Source organism: Mya arenaria, chromosome 13 (genome assembly GCF_026914265.1).
Source record: "Mya arenaria isolate MELC-2E11 chromosome 13, ASM2691426v1".
NCBI classification, from domain to species: Eukaryota; Metazoa; Mollusca; class Bivalvia; order Myida; family Myidae; genus Mya; species Mya arenaria.
The window spans coordinates 8,849,429-8,863,463 of record NC_069134.1 but is presented as its reverse complement, the minus strand read 5'-3'; the positions used below and the strand labels follow the sequence as shown (position 1 = coordinate 8,863,463).

General features: G+C 36.2%; 2 protein-coding genes across 3 annotated transcripts; both read left to right on the top strand.

Annotated features, from left to right (window-relative positions):
* Positions 1 to 420: 420 nt before the first annotated feature.
* LOC128213588 (hippocalcin-like protein 1) lies at positions 421 to 6,608 on the top strand. The gene is made up of 4 exons (XM_052919460.1): positions 421 to 1,201; positions 1,824 to 1,962; positions 2,162 to 2,289; positions 4,267 to 6,608. The coding sequence occupies exons 1-4, from the start codon at positions 1,082 to 1,084 to the stop codon at positions 4,498 to 4,500; spliced, it is 621 nt and encodes a 206-aa protein (XP_052775420.1). The 5' UTR covers positions 421 to 1,081; the 3' UTR covers positions 4,501 to 6,608.
* A 4,226-nt stretch (positions 6,609 to 10,834) lies between these two features.
* Positions 10,835 to 13,879, top strand: LOC128213585 (hippocalcin-like protein 1). 2 transcript variants are annotated; one of them, XM_052919458.1, is made up of 4 exons: positions 10,835 to 10,902; positions 11,302 to 11,650; positions 12,069 to 12,207; positions 12,404 to 13,879. In XM_052919458.1, exons 2-4 carry the CDS (start codon positions 11,594 to 11,596, stop codon positions 12,550 to 12,552), a joined length of 345 nt encoding a protein of 114 aa, XP_052775418.1. In that variant the 5' UTR covers positions 10,835 to 10,902; positions 11,302 to 11,593; the 3' UTR covers positions 12,553 to 13,879. The 2 variants fall into 2 exon arrangements, with proteins under 2 accessions (XP_052775418.1, XP_052775417.1); XM_052919457.1 differs by lacking the exon at positions 10,835 to 10,902 and having other exon boundaries at positions 11,113 to 11,650.
* Positions 13,880 to 14,035: the final 156 nt, after the last annotated feature.

Genomic DNA, 14,035 nt, shown 5'->3' with positions numbered 1-14,035 from the left:
TTTTAAAATGAAAATGAAGCGTGTTGATGTTGTGGGCATGTGGTCAGAAATGGTCTCATTCTGGAGGTCATTCCACGTGACCATTCCGTTGAGCCCAAATACATTTCCTAGCGGTAAATTTAAGAAGCCGAAACTAAGAAAGGTTTTATTACTATCCGTCCAACAATAATGAGGTGACAACTATGGTAAATACCAGATACAAGGAAAGTTGATATGGTAAAGTTGAAACTGAAGACGATGCCTTTTCATCCGAACGCTTCGTTTGACTGACATAACCAATAATTAGCTTCCTCTATCATTTAAGCAGGCCTAATGCATGAACGCCGTATGTGGTACATACTACGAACATTTTTTGCTTGCAATTTGCTTTTTGATTGGCTCTTATGCAATAATAAAGATTAAGTTTGTAATCTAGATTCCCCGTTTCACTAAAAATAACAGTTGCAGACAAAAAAGTTTGATTATGTGCCACAAGGTTGGCTTGTTTTTGTGGAAATTGTTAAGGACTAGCAAAGGTCGTGATTCATAAGGCATACTAATTTGCCGACTTAATGATTTAGACGATCGAGAAGGAAGCTATTACAAATGTGACAAATATGATTATATGACGAAATATAAGGAAAAGTGCGATGCCTTTACAACAGATAGGTGCGTATGATTAACACTGATTATTATCGCGCTCTGTCATCAGTCATGCAGCCCTAATGCATGCAAGCCGCAAAACATAATTGTTTGCATGCGGGTGACTATTCTATTGGCTCTTAAACAATAAAAAAGATATATGATATACAGCGTACGATAGTGTGAAGATAACAGATACCCTGATTGTTATTTAGATTCGACTAAACACACATCCTTTAGACAAAACTGTTTGATTTTGTGCGGCAAATTTTACATTTTCGTGGACATTGTTAATATCTAGCAGTGGAATTAATTGAAAAGGTTAGTGACATCTTTATCACAAATACTAAAGCCATCACTGAATGATCTAGAGGATACCGAGAATATCTGTTCGATAGAAGCAATCCTGTGACAAGGGACGCGCTTATAAGCAGTGAACACGACAACACGTACCGGAAGTATGGGTGCGGGAAAGTCTCGGTTGCCCCCACAGACTCTGTCTGAGCTACAGGCGAACGTGGACGTGGATTTCACACATGAAGAGATTCAGCAATGGTACCACGAATATCTTAAAACAACGGTGAGTACTATCTTATTGTCAAGTGTGATTATTCCTGATCATTGATTGAAAAATAAAATGGTCACATGAGTCGTGGTAAACCAAGGCTTGTTTCAAAATGTACATGTTTCATCTAGATTTTGAAGCTCTCTTAAAACGTGGTCTTTTTTATTACCATAGAAATAATTTTGTGACGTATTTTTTGAAAGTAAAGCTCAATCATTTTGAACGAACATAACAAACTTACTTTATTCATCACGGACTTTCCAGTACCTTCGAACATGGCTTCGATATACCCTTAATTTAGAAGTTAATCCAATGGATCTACTTCATATGTTTTTTAGAATTTCATTACTTTTAGCGTGTGCGTGCAGTGTGTGTGTGGGTGTGTGCGTGCGTGCGTGCGTGCGTGCGTGTGTGTGCGTGTGCGCTTGTACGTGTGTGTGTGTGTGTGTGTGTGTGTGTGTATGCGTGTGTCTGTGTGCTTGTACGTGCGTGCGGGCATGCGTGCGTGCGTGTCCTTACACGGGAGGACTCGTAGTGAATGTTCGGCAGTGTTTTTTTGTCTACGACTCCAGGGACTTCGTCAGATTGAGAATACAGTAAATAAATAAAACGAATCTATCCGTCCACATATTTTCAGGGTAGGTACAAGACTCGCCTTACCCGGGAGGATTTCCAGCGAGTGTACGACAGTGTTTTTGTCGGAGACTCCCGGGATTTCGTCGGCCACCTCTTCCGCACATTCGACCTGAACAACGACGGCTACGTTGACTTTAAAGGTCAATCAAATTGCTTTGCTTGTCCATTATATTCTTATTTATTATAACTCGAGTGTGAAGGCTCGTTGATCTGTTGCAGGCACACACAAAGTAATCACTGTTGATCTTCTTTTGAGTTTTATTTGAATAAATTATATCCTGTTTCTGTTAAGCTCTTATAAATACAAAATAATACTCTAATTTTCAATTACTTTTCCAGAGTTCATTGTGGGTCTTTGCGTGTCTGGCAGTGAACGCGTAGACCGGAAGTTGGGTTGGGCGTTCCGGATGTACGACACAGACGGCAGTGGCGCCATTACCAGAGAGGAAATGACCATCATGCTTAAGGTATAATGGGAGTTATGCGGTGATATTTAAATGTTAAGAATCACAGTTACATTATTTTTAACATCGAATATGAGTTCTGGCCTCAATTTCTCGCATAATATTAAAGTACACTTTTTTCGTTTTGGTACAACTCTTTTGAATAGTCTCCTTTTGCAGCGAGAAATGAAATCCTATTTGAGATAATATTGATATTTGATACATATATATGATATGATACTAACGCTTAAGACTTTCCAACAATAGTTTGGCCTGATGGTATACATGTGGGTTTCTTGGTGGCCTTGATGGTGTACATGTGGGTTTCTTGGTGGCCTTGATGGTGTACATGTGTGTTTCTTGGTGGCCTTGATGGTGTACATGTGTGTTTCTTGGTGGCCTTGATGGTGTACATGTGTGTTTCTTGGTGGCCTTGATGGTGTACATGTGGGTTTCTTGGTGGCCTGATGGTGTACATGTGGGCTTCTTGGTGGCCTTGATGGTGTACATGTGGGTTTCTTGGTGGCCTGATAGTGTACATGTGGGCTTCTTGTTGGCCTTGATGGTGTACATGTGGGTTTCTTGGTGGCCTGATGGTGTACAAGTGGGCTTCTTGGTGGCCTTGATGGTGTACATGTGGGTTTCTTGGTGGCCTTGATGGTGTACATGTGGGTTTCTTGGTGGCCTTGATGGTGTACATGTGGGTTTCTTGGTGGCCTTGATGGTGCACATGTGGGTTTCTTGGTGGCCTTGATGGTGTACATGTGAGTTTCTTGGTGGCCTTGATGGTGTTCATGTGGGTTTCTTGGTGGCCTTGATGGTGTACATGTGGGTTTCTCGGTGGCCTGATGGTGTACATGTGGGTTTCTTGGTGGCCCTGATGGTGTACATGTGGGTTTCTTGGTGGCCTGATAGTGTACATGTGGGTTTCTTGGTGGCCTTGATGGTGTACATGTGGGTTTCTTGGTGGCCTGATGGTGTACATGTGGGCTTCTTGGTGACCTTGATGGTGTACATGTGGGTTTCTTGGTGGCCTTGATGGTGTACATGTGGGCTTCTTGGTGGCCTTGATGGTGTACATGTGGGCTTCTTGGTGGCCTTGATGGTGTACATGTGGGCTTCTTGGTGGCCTTGATGGTGTACATGTGGGTTTCTTGGAAATCATAATTGAGGTGATATTCAATATTGGACTTAATTCGATCTAAGAACGATGTAGGTAGTCGGATTGCTTGATACAGATAACGGACCTATTAGGCTACTATACAGAGAATGAAGTCAATGGTGTATGACCATAAGATTGACCTTCGTAACATATTATTGAACACACCTTGAAGTCGGTGTGTATTGTACGTGCCATGATGCACACGTTAAATGAACACATACGTGCATGCTCATTGCATTCGCATTAATATAAATGAATCGTTAAATTATTATTTCAAACATGCTTATAATATTGAATATATAATGTGATATTGAATACTTTCCAAAAAATTAAATCACTTCGTCAGAAAACATGCTTTGTTGACAAACCGTTTGATATAATACAAAATAAATGGATTTTAGATTACATGATTATACGAATGAAGCAAAAACTGTTTCGCGCTTTAAAAAAAATAATAAGAAGTCCTCCAGATAAGGTCAGATACGTAAAAGTGGTTTAGTTTGAAACGTCATCGACGGCTGCAATTCTAATAACTTTGTACAAAAGAAACAAACGGAGACAAATTCAATCAACCAATCACAAAAGTACCAGGGAGCACACGCCATCGCTCGTCTGTTGTTTTCAGTCGAAAATGGGCATAACTCAATAATGACTCAAGCCGGAGTTACGTTTCTTGCTTAGCACGTGCATATCGTCACTGGTAGCATTTATTGAATATATTGAAGGTTTTTTTTAATTTGCATTATGACACAGACGTTGAAAACGACACCAGGGCTATGGCAATAATTGGACTTAATTTCTTCGAAAAGCAGACGTGCTAAATATTAATTTCTTTACAGGCGATCAACAAGATGATTTCGCAGAACAACAAGAGAAGCGCCAGCGACAAAGGGAACAGCCACCAAAACAACTCCATCCATGACTCAGCGACAGTAGAAGAAATGGTTGAGACCTTCTTTAGGTCCGCAGATAAGAACGGTGACAACCAGATCACTGAAGACGAGTTTATTGAAGGAACAAAACACATGCCCGTGTTTCTGCATTTGTTGGAGTGGGACCCAGATTCTGCTTAGTCCGATGACGTCCTCAAAAATGAACGTTTTTAGCAGTTTGCTATTTTTATCAGAGCCAAAAATAGTACATATGAACAAGAATAGTAAGCATACTAATCAGTGCACAATAAGATATTTCTAAACATCTTATTACTTATGCTCTTTTTATGGTCTATGAGCGTTGTGTCCAGTGTGGTAGTTAAATACTACATGTAAGATTACGTGTTTATCAAATGCTTGTGATGTTATGTATATACCTATATTAGTATGTGCTCGTTCATACAATGTTGCACCATCGGGATTCCCAGCAAATGTTAGCATTCCGTGCACCAACGAAAGGTTCGGAATCTGTACCAGGGGGACCAAAGTAATTATGTGTAATAAGCGTATTTGTAAAAGACAAATGTTCTAGTACTGTTTTGTCACCATGCAGGTAACATTTTGTAAGAAAAAACAGGAACAAGCGAATATAGCTCTTACAATGCTTAATATTATATGTAGTTCACTTGAACAAATACCGTGTATGGATTTTGCCCACTGATATCCATCATGGCTTTGTGATGTAAATGGAACTGCTCTCAAATCTGAATATCAAACAAAATAATTATCTAGTACGTAGCAAAGCATAAAAATAGCATTCTTCTTCGAAAATCTGATAGAAGAATTTTGATTGGTAGATAATTATGCTGCAAATGTCTGTTGAAAATGGTTTAAAACATGTACAATGTTTGATAAGTCGTGTATAAACAAACTATGGTAGCCTAAAGTGGACACTCTAATGTCAATATAGTGTTAAAAATGCATTTTTACGACGATTTATTTAAATATATTTAGTTATGGCATTTTTAAAAAAGATAATAGTTGATGCATATCTTGAAACCACTAAACAAATCATGGTCTCCGGAAGAAATTTACCTCATTTATAAACATGAACTGAGTTGAGTGGAGTTGAGTTGTCATTCATGTACACACACGTTTACGCCAAGCGCGAAGACCCACTCAAAATGACCAGTGTTCAAGGTTATTTACGCTCAACACATATTCAGTGTGGACATACCACGTGGTTTGTGACGTCACATTTAGTTATAACGTGAAGTAACCAGAAACTTAATTTGCTTCTCGTCATAACAAACAATATTTTGTCCATTTTCAGCATTTGCCCACGATTTTTTAAAAAACTATAAATTACTTAACATGTCGCTAAGTAACCGAGTGTAGTGTACATTTTTCCGCTTAGCCTCCGCTATAAAAATAACGCACTTACAGCGATAATCCTTTTTGGGGCGAGCGGTATTTTACTTCACGTTATAACTAAATGTGACGTCACAAACCACGTGGTATGTCCACACTGCATATTCATGTGAATACATGTAGACATGATGACAAATTATAATACATGTATATTTCGTAACTAATAACCTAATACACCAAGCTATCGGGTCAGTTATTATAGGATATTAGTATTTGGGTAAGAAGACATAAAACACATAAAGACAATCAGATCAGGCCAGGCTGCATTGGTTTCTTCTGAGTTTTGAATACAACCAAAATGGATTAAGCTATTGACAATCACTATGACACATGAACACATTAACTTTTGATATTGGTTATTGTATTGTATACTATTATAGTTTGATAGATTTGTGATTTACTATTCCAGTTCATCCTTAAACATAGATTGATTATAATATTGATTTAATATTTCACACTGCACCGTATAATTGTAATTGAAATATATTTAATATGTATATGAAAACAAAACAACTGTATAGTCTACGTGCAATAAATTCTGTTCTGTTCTGTTCTTTTCTAGATAAAGCTGTTAAATACTGCCTTCTTGCATTCAGGTATATTGCACAACATAGTGGAATTCATCACCAATGTTATTTTGGTTATTTTGGTTTCGGTAATTTCTTTCAATACCAAACCAATGACCCTTTTCAACCAGTTTTGTAAAGTCTATAATTGTTACATTTTGGAGACTCCTTTACCATAACTCAACACATATGTACATGTCTACGCTATTTTTGACCTTAAGATGTATGTAAAACAAACAAACATTCTTCTACGGATTTATGTTATATATTTTTTAGCGTCATGTTTCACATCAGCAGTAAAGTTGAGCATGCCCTGCTTCTTCTTGTTATATTTATTTGCTAGGTATTTTCTAAAGCACCGTCAAATTACGGATAGTATAGCCCCTTCAATCAAAATATATTATAGTTGATAAATTAGTTGCATTTATCCTTTGTTCTTAACAGCTTTCACACCATTTAAGATATCAACCTCAAACTTCATTCGTTTTAATACAGACACAAGATTACAACATTTTGTGACAAGTAGCATAACTCCCTCACAAATTTCATCTGATTTTTGGCCCTTTCAAGACTTTATTATTCATTTCTTGAAAAGTTTAAGAAGGATTTTAATGAGACTTGGAGTATTAATATTTCACATAAAAAATGAAAGCTATTAAGAGCAAAGAATAAATGAAGCATTTAAAAGTTACATAACTTAAAAGAGCTTATTATTACTCATGTTACTGTGAGCAGGTAAAGAATGTTTAAACTTAATATCTTGAAAGGTTTTTAAGTTATTAACAAAATCACAAAAAAATGACAATTTTCTAAGTATACCAAGACATTAAAGTGTGACAATATTTAAATATAAAGCTTGTCATCACAGGACGTTTTATTTCAGTGAGGAAGTAAATTAAGTTTGAACATAATATCTTGAAAAGTGTTTAAGTTATTAACATTACCATGAAATAGTCATTATTAATGAGTATACAAAGGGCCATAATCTGAAAAAATACGCATTAGTTAGTTAACTTGTCACAAAGGAGTGATTATATCAACTCTTGACTTATTAGGATGACCTTGACCCTTGACGTACAGAGCTTGGACTTGCGCGCGACACGCCACCTCATCATGGTGAACTGTAATGGCATTTTTTTTAAATCATAGCACAAATTGTCAAGATATATCCTGGACAATGATCATTCCAAATGTTTGATCTCTTAGCATGACCTTGACCTCTTAGGCACAGATCTGAGCCTTGTGCGAGACATACACTCTTATAATGATGAACCTTAATGGTAAGTATTTTGAACATTGTATCATTTATAGTTAAGATACATCTCAGACCAGGATCATTTCAACCTCTGACCTCTAAGCGTGACCTTGACTTTTGATGTATAGACCTGGAACTTGAGTTCGGCATGCCACCTCATCCCGTGAACATTTATGGCAAGGTTTTTTGAAAGGCATATAGGACATGGTCAAGATATAGCTCGGAGAAGGATCATCTCAACCTTTGACCTCTAAGGGCGTCCTTGATATTTGAGGAACAGACCTGGGTCTTGTGCACGACATGCCACCTCATTATTATGAACCATCATGACAAGTTGGTTTTTTTTAAAACAACAAAAACATCCAATTATGCATTGTCAAGATACAGTCCTGACAAAGTTCAGTCCGGATGGACGCGGGCACATTCACAGAACCGCCATTGTGACAACTATGTCTCGCTCACCTCACGCAGGTGTATTTGTTATTAACATTTAATCTTTTATTACTAGTATTCATTACTAGTAGTAATAAATATTTCATTCATGCATATTCAATTTCGGCACATGAAATTCTTTCTGATGCTGGTTTATTGAAGGCCAATAAGAAAAATATCAGGTTTATTGTGACTTAGTTAATATTGAAAAGGAATTGAAATAAAGCAATGATCAAAGTAAACAAAATCCAATGAGTTGTTTAACAAGACAGAAGTACGTGCATTTATAACCCTGTTTATCATGACATAATTATAAAACTGCACACAACAAAATTAAAAACTGATATCACAGATGAGAGTGTGTGAACCTTTTTAACAATATTATACATGTATATCAACACAAGCGTCATATAAACGTATTACATTTGTTTAAATTGCGACATATGGATGCAACTATTGCATGTTTTGATAGTATTTAAATTAAGGTATAATAATTTTTCATACAACTGAAAATAAGTGAGATGGCGGGTCGGTGGTTTGTACACAGTAAATCCTACAATTATGATCATGCAGTTGGGGTTATTCTCGTTACTTCCTGTATTCTGAACACATCTTAGATAGAAATCAAAATCCAAATCCTGAAATCGTGTGAAAATTTATGATAGTTTATAGATTTATTCTTTTAGGTAATGTTCAAACAAACGCATGTACGAGAATCTGAGCTGAAATGTAGCTTTTTATAGATAAAAAAATACTTTTTTCCAATAGAATGCTGCAACATTAATATCACATTTACCTTTGTGATCCTATAAAAAGCTACTTTTCGTTTATTAAAATATTTTAAAAACATGTTGAATATACCGCTTATTTACTGCATACAAAATGTTAACTATTATTATACAATAATTAGAGTGTAAAAATGCATTTTTAGTATGTAGTTAAAGGTTTATCACTCAAAATTTACTTTTGTATACATGCCTATATATTGATTTTAAATACGAGTGTTACTTTAAATGAATGTTACACGAAAACAGGAAGTCTTTGTTTTATAATGCTGCTAAACTGACTCTTATTTCATTTAATTTTATGTAAATCTTATTCGTTCCTCTGATTTATTCACATACTTCCATTGTCATTCTTCTTTGCAGTATTTGTTTAAAAGCTGCACTCTCGCAGATTTACCATTTTTTAACTGTTTTTTATTTTTAGTCTTGGCAAGAGCAATTTTTTGCGTAAATATCTGCAAACCAATAATATAAGATTGCTGACAAAAAATCAGATCGTAGATTTTCATATTTCCGTTCGAAACTTAATGTTTAATGAAAAATGCATACAACTTCAATTTTTGAACTTAAATGTAAAAATCTGCGATCTAATTTTTTGTCACACTCTTATATAACTGGTTCTAATGGATTGGCTCGTTCCAAGACAAAAAATAAAAAAAGTTGTCAAAACGTTCAATCTGTGAGAGTTCAGCTTTTAAGGCCCTCAATACAGTTTGGTACCATTTTTTTATGCATTTTAATTTTTAATTAATTTGACTCTAATGATAACAACAAAAAAGCATAAAGTTAAGGAACAGATACAAAATATTAACATTTATAAATGTTTTTAGCATAAAGCTACGTGGCCACAAATTCCCCAGTTCAAAGGCACCAAAATATAGCTAATATTTATTTATTTGTACCTTAATCATATGCTTTTCTCATCATTAAGTCAAATGATTTAAACATTATAATGCATTAAAAATGTAAATATTTGCATCAACTTTTAGTGTACGCCTTTAAAGGCACAAAAATGGTTGAACATTGAACAATGCAAAGGCGTAGGCCATAAAAGATAAGGGATGGATTGACTTCTGCATTTTAGTTGCATTGGTGTAGAATGTCCTGAAATTTGAAGTATTCTTAAGCTTATTTTATTGCAAAGCAACGTAATGTTAACTAAAAAATGGAAGCCCTGTTTCATCATTCTCATTAATAATGATAGATCTAACGATGTGCATATATCATCATCGCTTTGGTGTAGGAGCATGAGTTTATCAGTCAACATACTTGATATCATATTGTGAAACTCTTCAATTTTTGTGCAGCAATATCACTACTTTTAAAGAAAAAGCACTTTTAAAATGAACATGAAGCGTGTTGATGTTGTGGACAAGTGGTCAGAAATGGCCTCATTCTGGACGTCATTCCACGTGACCATTCCGTTGAGCCCAAATACATTTCCTAGCGGTACATTTAAGAATGCGGAAACTAAGAAGGTTTTAAGGAACTATGGTAAATACCAAGGAAAGTTGATATGGTAAGGCTGAAATTGAAGACGATGACTTTTCATCCGAATGCTTCGTTTGTACATAATACGAACGCTTTTTGCTTGCAGTTTGCTATTCGAGATATAAATTATGATACGTCGTGATACTGTAAGATAACTATGGTGCCATATAACTGCCGTAAGATTGTTAGTTGGTCTGTTACTGACCCCCCCCCCCCCCCCCCCATTTTTCCGTAGTGGGTCAGTTACAGACCACATAACTGATTTATTTCATCGACCACCTCTCATGAGCAAAATTGTTAAAACTATAATATGAGAATGGATGAATGGAGGCCATTTTTGTCGCCTCTTGACTTTACTGATCCACTGTAGAAAAATAGAGGGTCACCATGTTACTTCTCTTATCCAATGAAAAGGTCAGAAACTAGTGGGAGGTGAAATAAAACCTGATAGCGTTCGTATGTTAGCATATTACTGATAGCGTTCGTGAATTGTTTCGTGTTAACCACTTAATTTTCCCGATAATTATCTAGCTATCGAGTTAATATTCGCGATACGTTTTTGGTACGATAAATATCATAAGACAGGCTTGAAAATGCCAACAACTGCCACCTAATACCTTTTTGAGCTATACAACACTAACAGGTTAACTAATTATGGTTAGCGAATTCCACTGAATAAGTTACAGTTCTGTGCACTTTCAAACCAGTTTTTAGTCTTATGATATTTATCTTACCGAAAAGGTTTCGCGAATATTAACTAGATAGCTAGATAATTATCGCGAAAATTAAGTGGTTAAAACGAAACAGTTCGCGAACGTTAACAGGTTATCTTACGGCAGTTATATGTCACCATAGATTACAGTTACCTGGTATTTGGACTGCAGTTGTGGCCAGTCGAGCTATCTGACTGGGGCGATTCGGTCCCTTGGGTGATCTCTTGGTCTGAGAATTATAAAAAATGTGTTCGTGTACTCTATGATACATATAGTAAACAATTAATTCACTTTCGGTCGTATATTTTTGTTACCTGAATGTTATTGAGATTCGACTAACACACACGCTTAAGACGTTTTACATTTTCGTGGAAATCATTGATATCTAGCAGTGGAATAATTGAAAAAGGAAGTGACATCTTTATAACAAATATATAAGCCATCACTGAACGATCTAGATGATACCGAGAAGGTCTGTTCGATATAAGTGATCCTGAGTAGGGACGCGCTTATCAGCAGTGAAAACGACAACACAGGTACCGGAAGTATGGGTACGGGGAGGTCTCGTGCTGGGCTGACGAGGCCCCAACGACTCTGTTTGAGTTATATACGATCGTGGACATGGCTTTCGAAAAGGAAGAGATTCAAAAATGGTACTGCGATTTATTAAGATCCAAGGTAAGTCCTTAAAAATGCATTTTCCATTTTTAATGACAAGTGTGATCATTTCAGATAATTAATTGAAAAATAAAATGTGCTCACGAGGAGTGGTTAATCAAGGCTTTTTCAAAATATACCTATATACTCTAAATTGTGTAGCCCTCTTACAACGTGGCATGAGTCAATACCATAGGAATAGTATGTAAACAATTTTGTGAAGTATATTCTGGTAGTGATGCTTAATCATTTTGAACGAAAATAACATACTTACTTCATTCACCACGGCCTTTCCAATTGCTTCAAACATGGCTTCGATATACCCTTAATTTAGAAGTTAATGTAATAGAGTTACTTCATAATTTCTAGAATTTCATTACTTTTAGCGCGTGCGTGTGGTGTGCGAGGACAAAGAATTGATCTATCTAAATATTTGCAGGATATGATAATGGATCGCCTTACCCATGACGACTTCCAGGAACTGTTCTACAGTGTTTTTGCCAACAACCCCCGGGATTTCGTCGACGACACCTTCCGCATATTCGACCCGAACAACGACGGCTACGTTGACTTTAAAGGTCACCACATCTTGCTTTTCTTGTCCATTATATTCTTATTTATTATTACTCGATTGCAAAGACTCATGGATCTCACGATTGCAGGCACACACAATGTTATCATTCTTGATATTCTTATAAAAAATCTATAAGATAACAATTGTTTCCGAGCTCCTTTACAACGAAATTAATGCTCTATTTTTAACTACTATTCCAGAGTTCATTGTGGGTGTGTGCGTGTATGGCACTGGCACTGAGAGCGCGGACCGGACGTTTCGTTGGGCGTTCCTTATGTACGACACAGATGGCACTGGCAAGATTTCGAGAGAGGAAGTGGCCATCATGTTTAAGGTAAGGGAGGTATGAGGGGATATTGGAATCACAGTTACTCTAATTTTAACATCGAATATGATTTTTGGCATCAATTGCTCGAATACTATTATTTTAAGGCCCTCAATACAGTTTGGTACCATTTTTTTATGCATTTTAATTTTTAATTAATTTGACTCTAATGATAACAACAAAAAAGCATAAAGTTAAGGAACAGATACAAAATATTAACATTTATAAATGTTTTTAGCATAAAGCTACGTGGCCACAAATTCCCCAGTTCAAAGGCACCAAAATATAGCTAATATTTATTTATTTGTACCTTAATCATATGCTTTTCTCATCATTAAGTCAAATGATTTAAACATTATAATGCATTAAAAATGTAAATATTTGCATCAACTTTTAGTGTACGCCTTTAAAGGCACAAAAATGGTTGAACATTGAACAATGCAAAGGCGTAGGCCATAAAAGATAAGGGATGGATTGACTTCTGCATTTTAGTTGCATTGGTGTAGAATGTCCTGAAATTTGAAGTATTCTTAAGCTTATTTTATTGCAAAGCAACGTAATGTTAACTAAAAAATGGAAGCCCTGTTTCATCATTCTCATTAATAATGATAGATCTAACGATGTGCATATATCATCATCGCTTTGGTGTAGGAGCATGAGTTTATCAGTCAACATACTTGATATCATATTGTGAAACTCTTCAATTTTTGTGCAGCAATATCACTACTTTTAAAGAAAAAGCACTTTTAAAATGAACATGAAGCGTGTTGATGTTGTGGACAAGTGGTCAGAAATGGCCTCATTCTGGACGTCATTCCACGTGACCATTCCGTTGAGCCCAAATACATTTCCTAGCGGTACATTTAAGAATGCGGAAACTAAGAAGGTTTTAAGGAACTATGGTAAATACCAAGGAAAGTTGATATGGTAAGGCTGAAATTGAAGACGATGACTTTTCATCCGAATGCTTCGTTTGTACATAATACGAACGCTTTTTGCTTGCAGTTTGCTATTCGAGATATAAATTATGATACGTCGTGATACTGTAAGATAACTATGGTGCCATATAACTGCCGTAAGATTGTTAGTTGGTCTGTTACTGACCCCCCCCCCCCATTTTTCCGTAGTGGGTCAGTTACAAACCACATAACTGATTTATTTCATCGACCACCTCTCATGAGCAAAAGTGTTAAAACTATAATTTAAGAATCGATGAATGGCGGCCATTTTTGTCGCCTCTTGACTTTACTGATCCACTGTAGAAAAATAGAGGGTCACCATGTTACTTCTCTTATCCAATGAAAAGGTCAGAAACTAGTGGGAGGTGAAATAAAACCTGATAGCGTTCGTATGTTAGCATATTACTGATAGCGTTCGTGAATTGTTTCGTGTTAACCACTTAATTTTCCCGATAATTATCTAGCTATCGAGTTAATATTCGCGATACGTTTTTGGTACGATAAATATCATAAGACAGGCTTGAAAATGCCAACAACTGCCACCTAAT

Coding starts and splice junctions, on each gene's coding strand:
- LOC128213588 (XM_052919460.1), top strand. CDS start 1,082: ATGGGTGCGGGAAAGTCTCGGTTGCCCCCACAGACTCTGTCTGAGCTA. Junction 1,202..1,823: donor ACGAATATCTTAAAACAACG/GTGAGTACTATC, acceptor ACATATTTTCAG/GGTAGGTACAAGACTCGCCT. Junction 2,290..4,266: donor AAATGACCATCATGCTTAAG/GTATAATGGGAG, acceptor ATTTCTTTACAG/GCGATCAACAAGATGATTTC.
- LOC128213585 (XM_052919458.1), top strand. CDS start 11,594: ATGGCTTTCGAAAAGGAAGAGATTCAAAAATGGTACTGCGATTTATTA. Junction 11,651..12,068: donor GCGATTTATTAAGATCCAAG/GTAAGTCCTTAA, acceptor AAATATTTGCAG/GATATGATAATGGATCGCCT. Junction 12,208..12,403: donor CGGCTACGTTGACTTTAAAG/GTCACCACATCT, acceptor CTACTATTCCAG/AGTTCATTGTGGGTGTGTGC.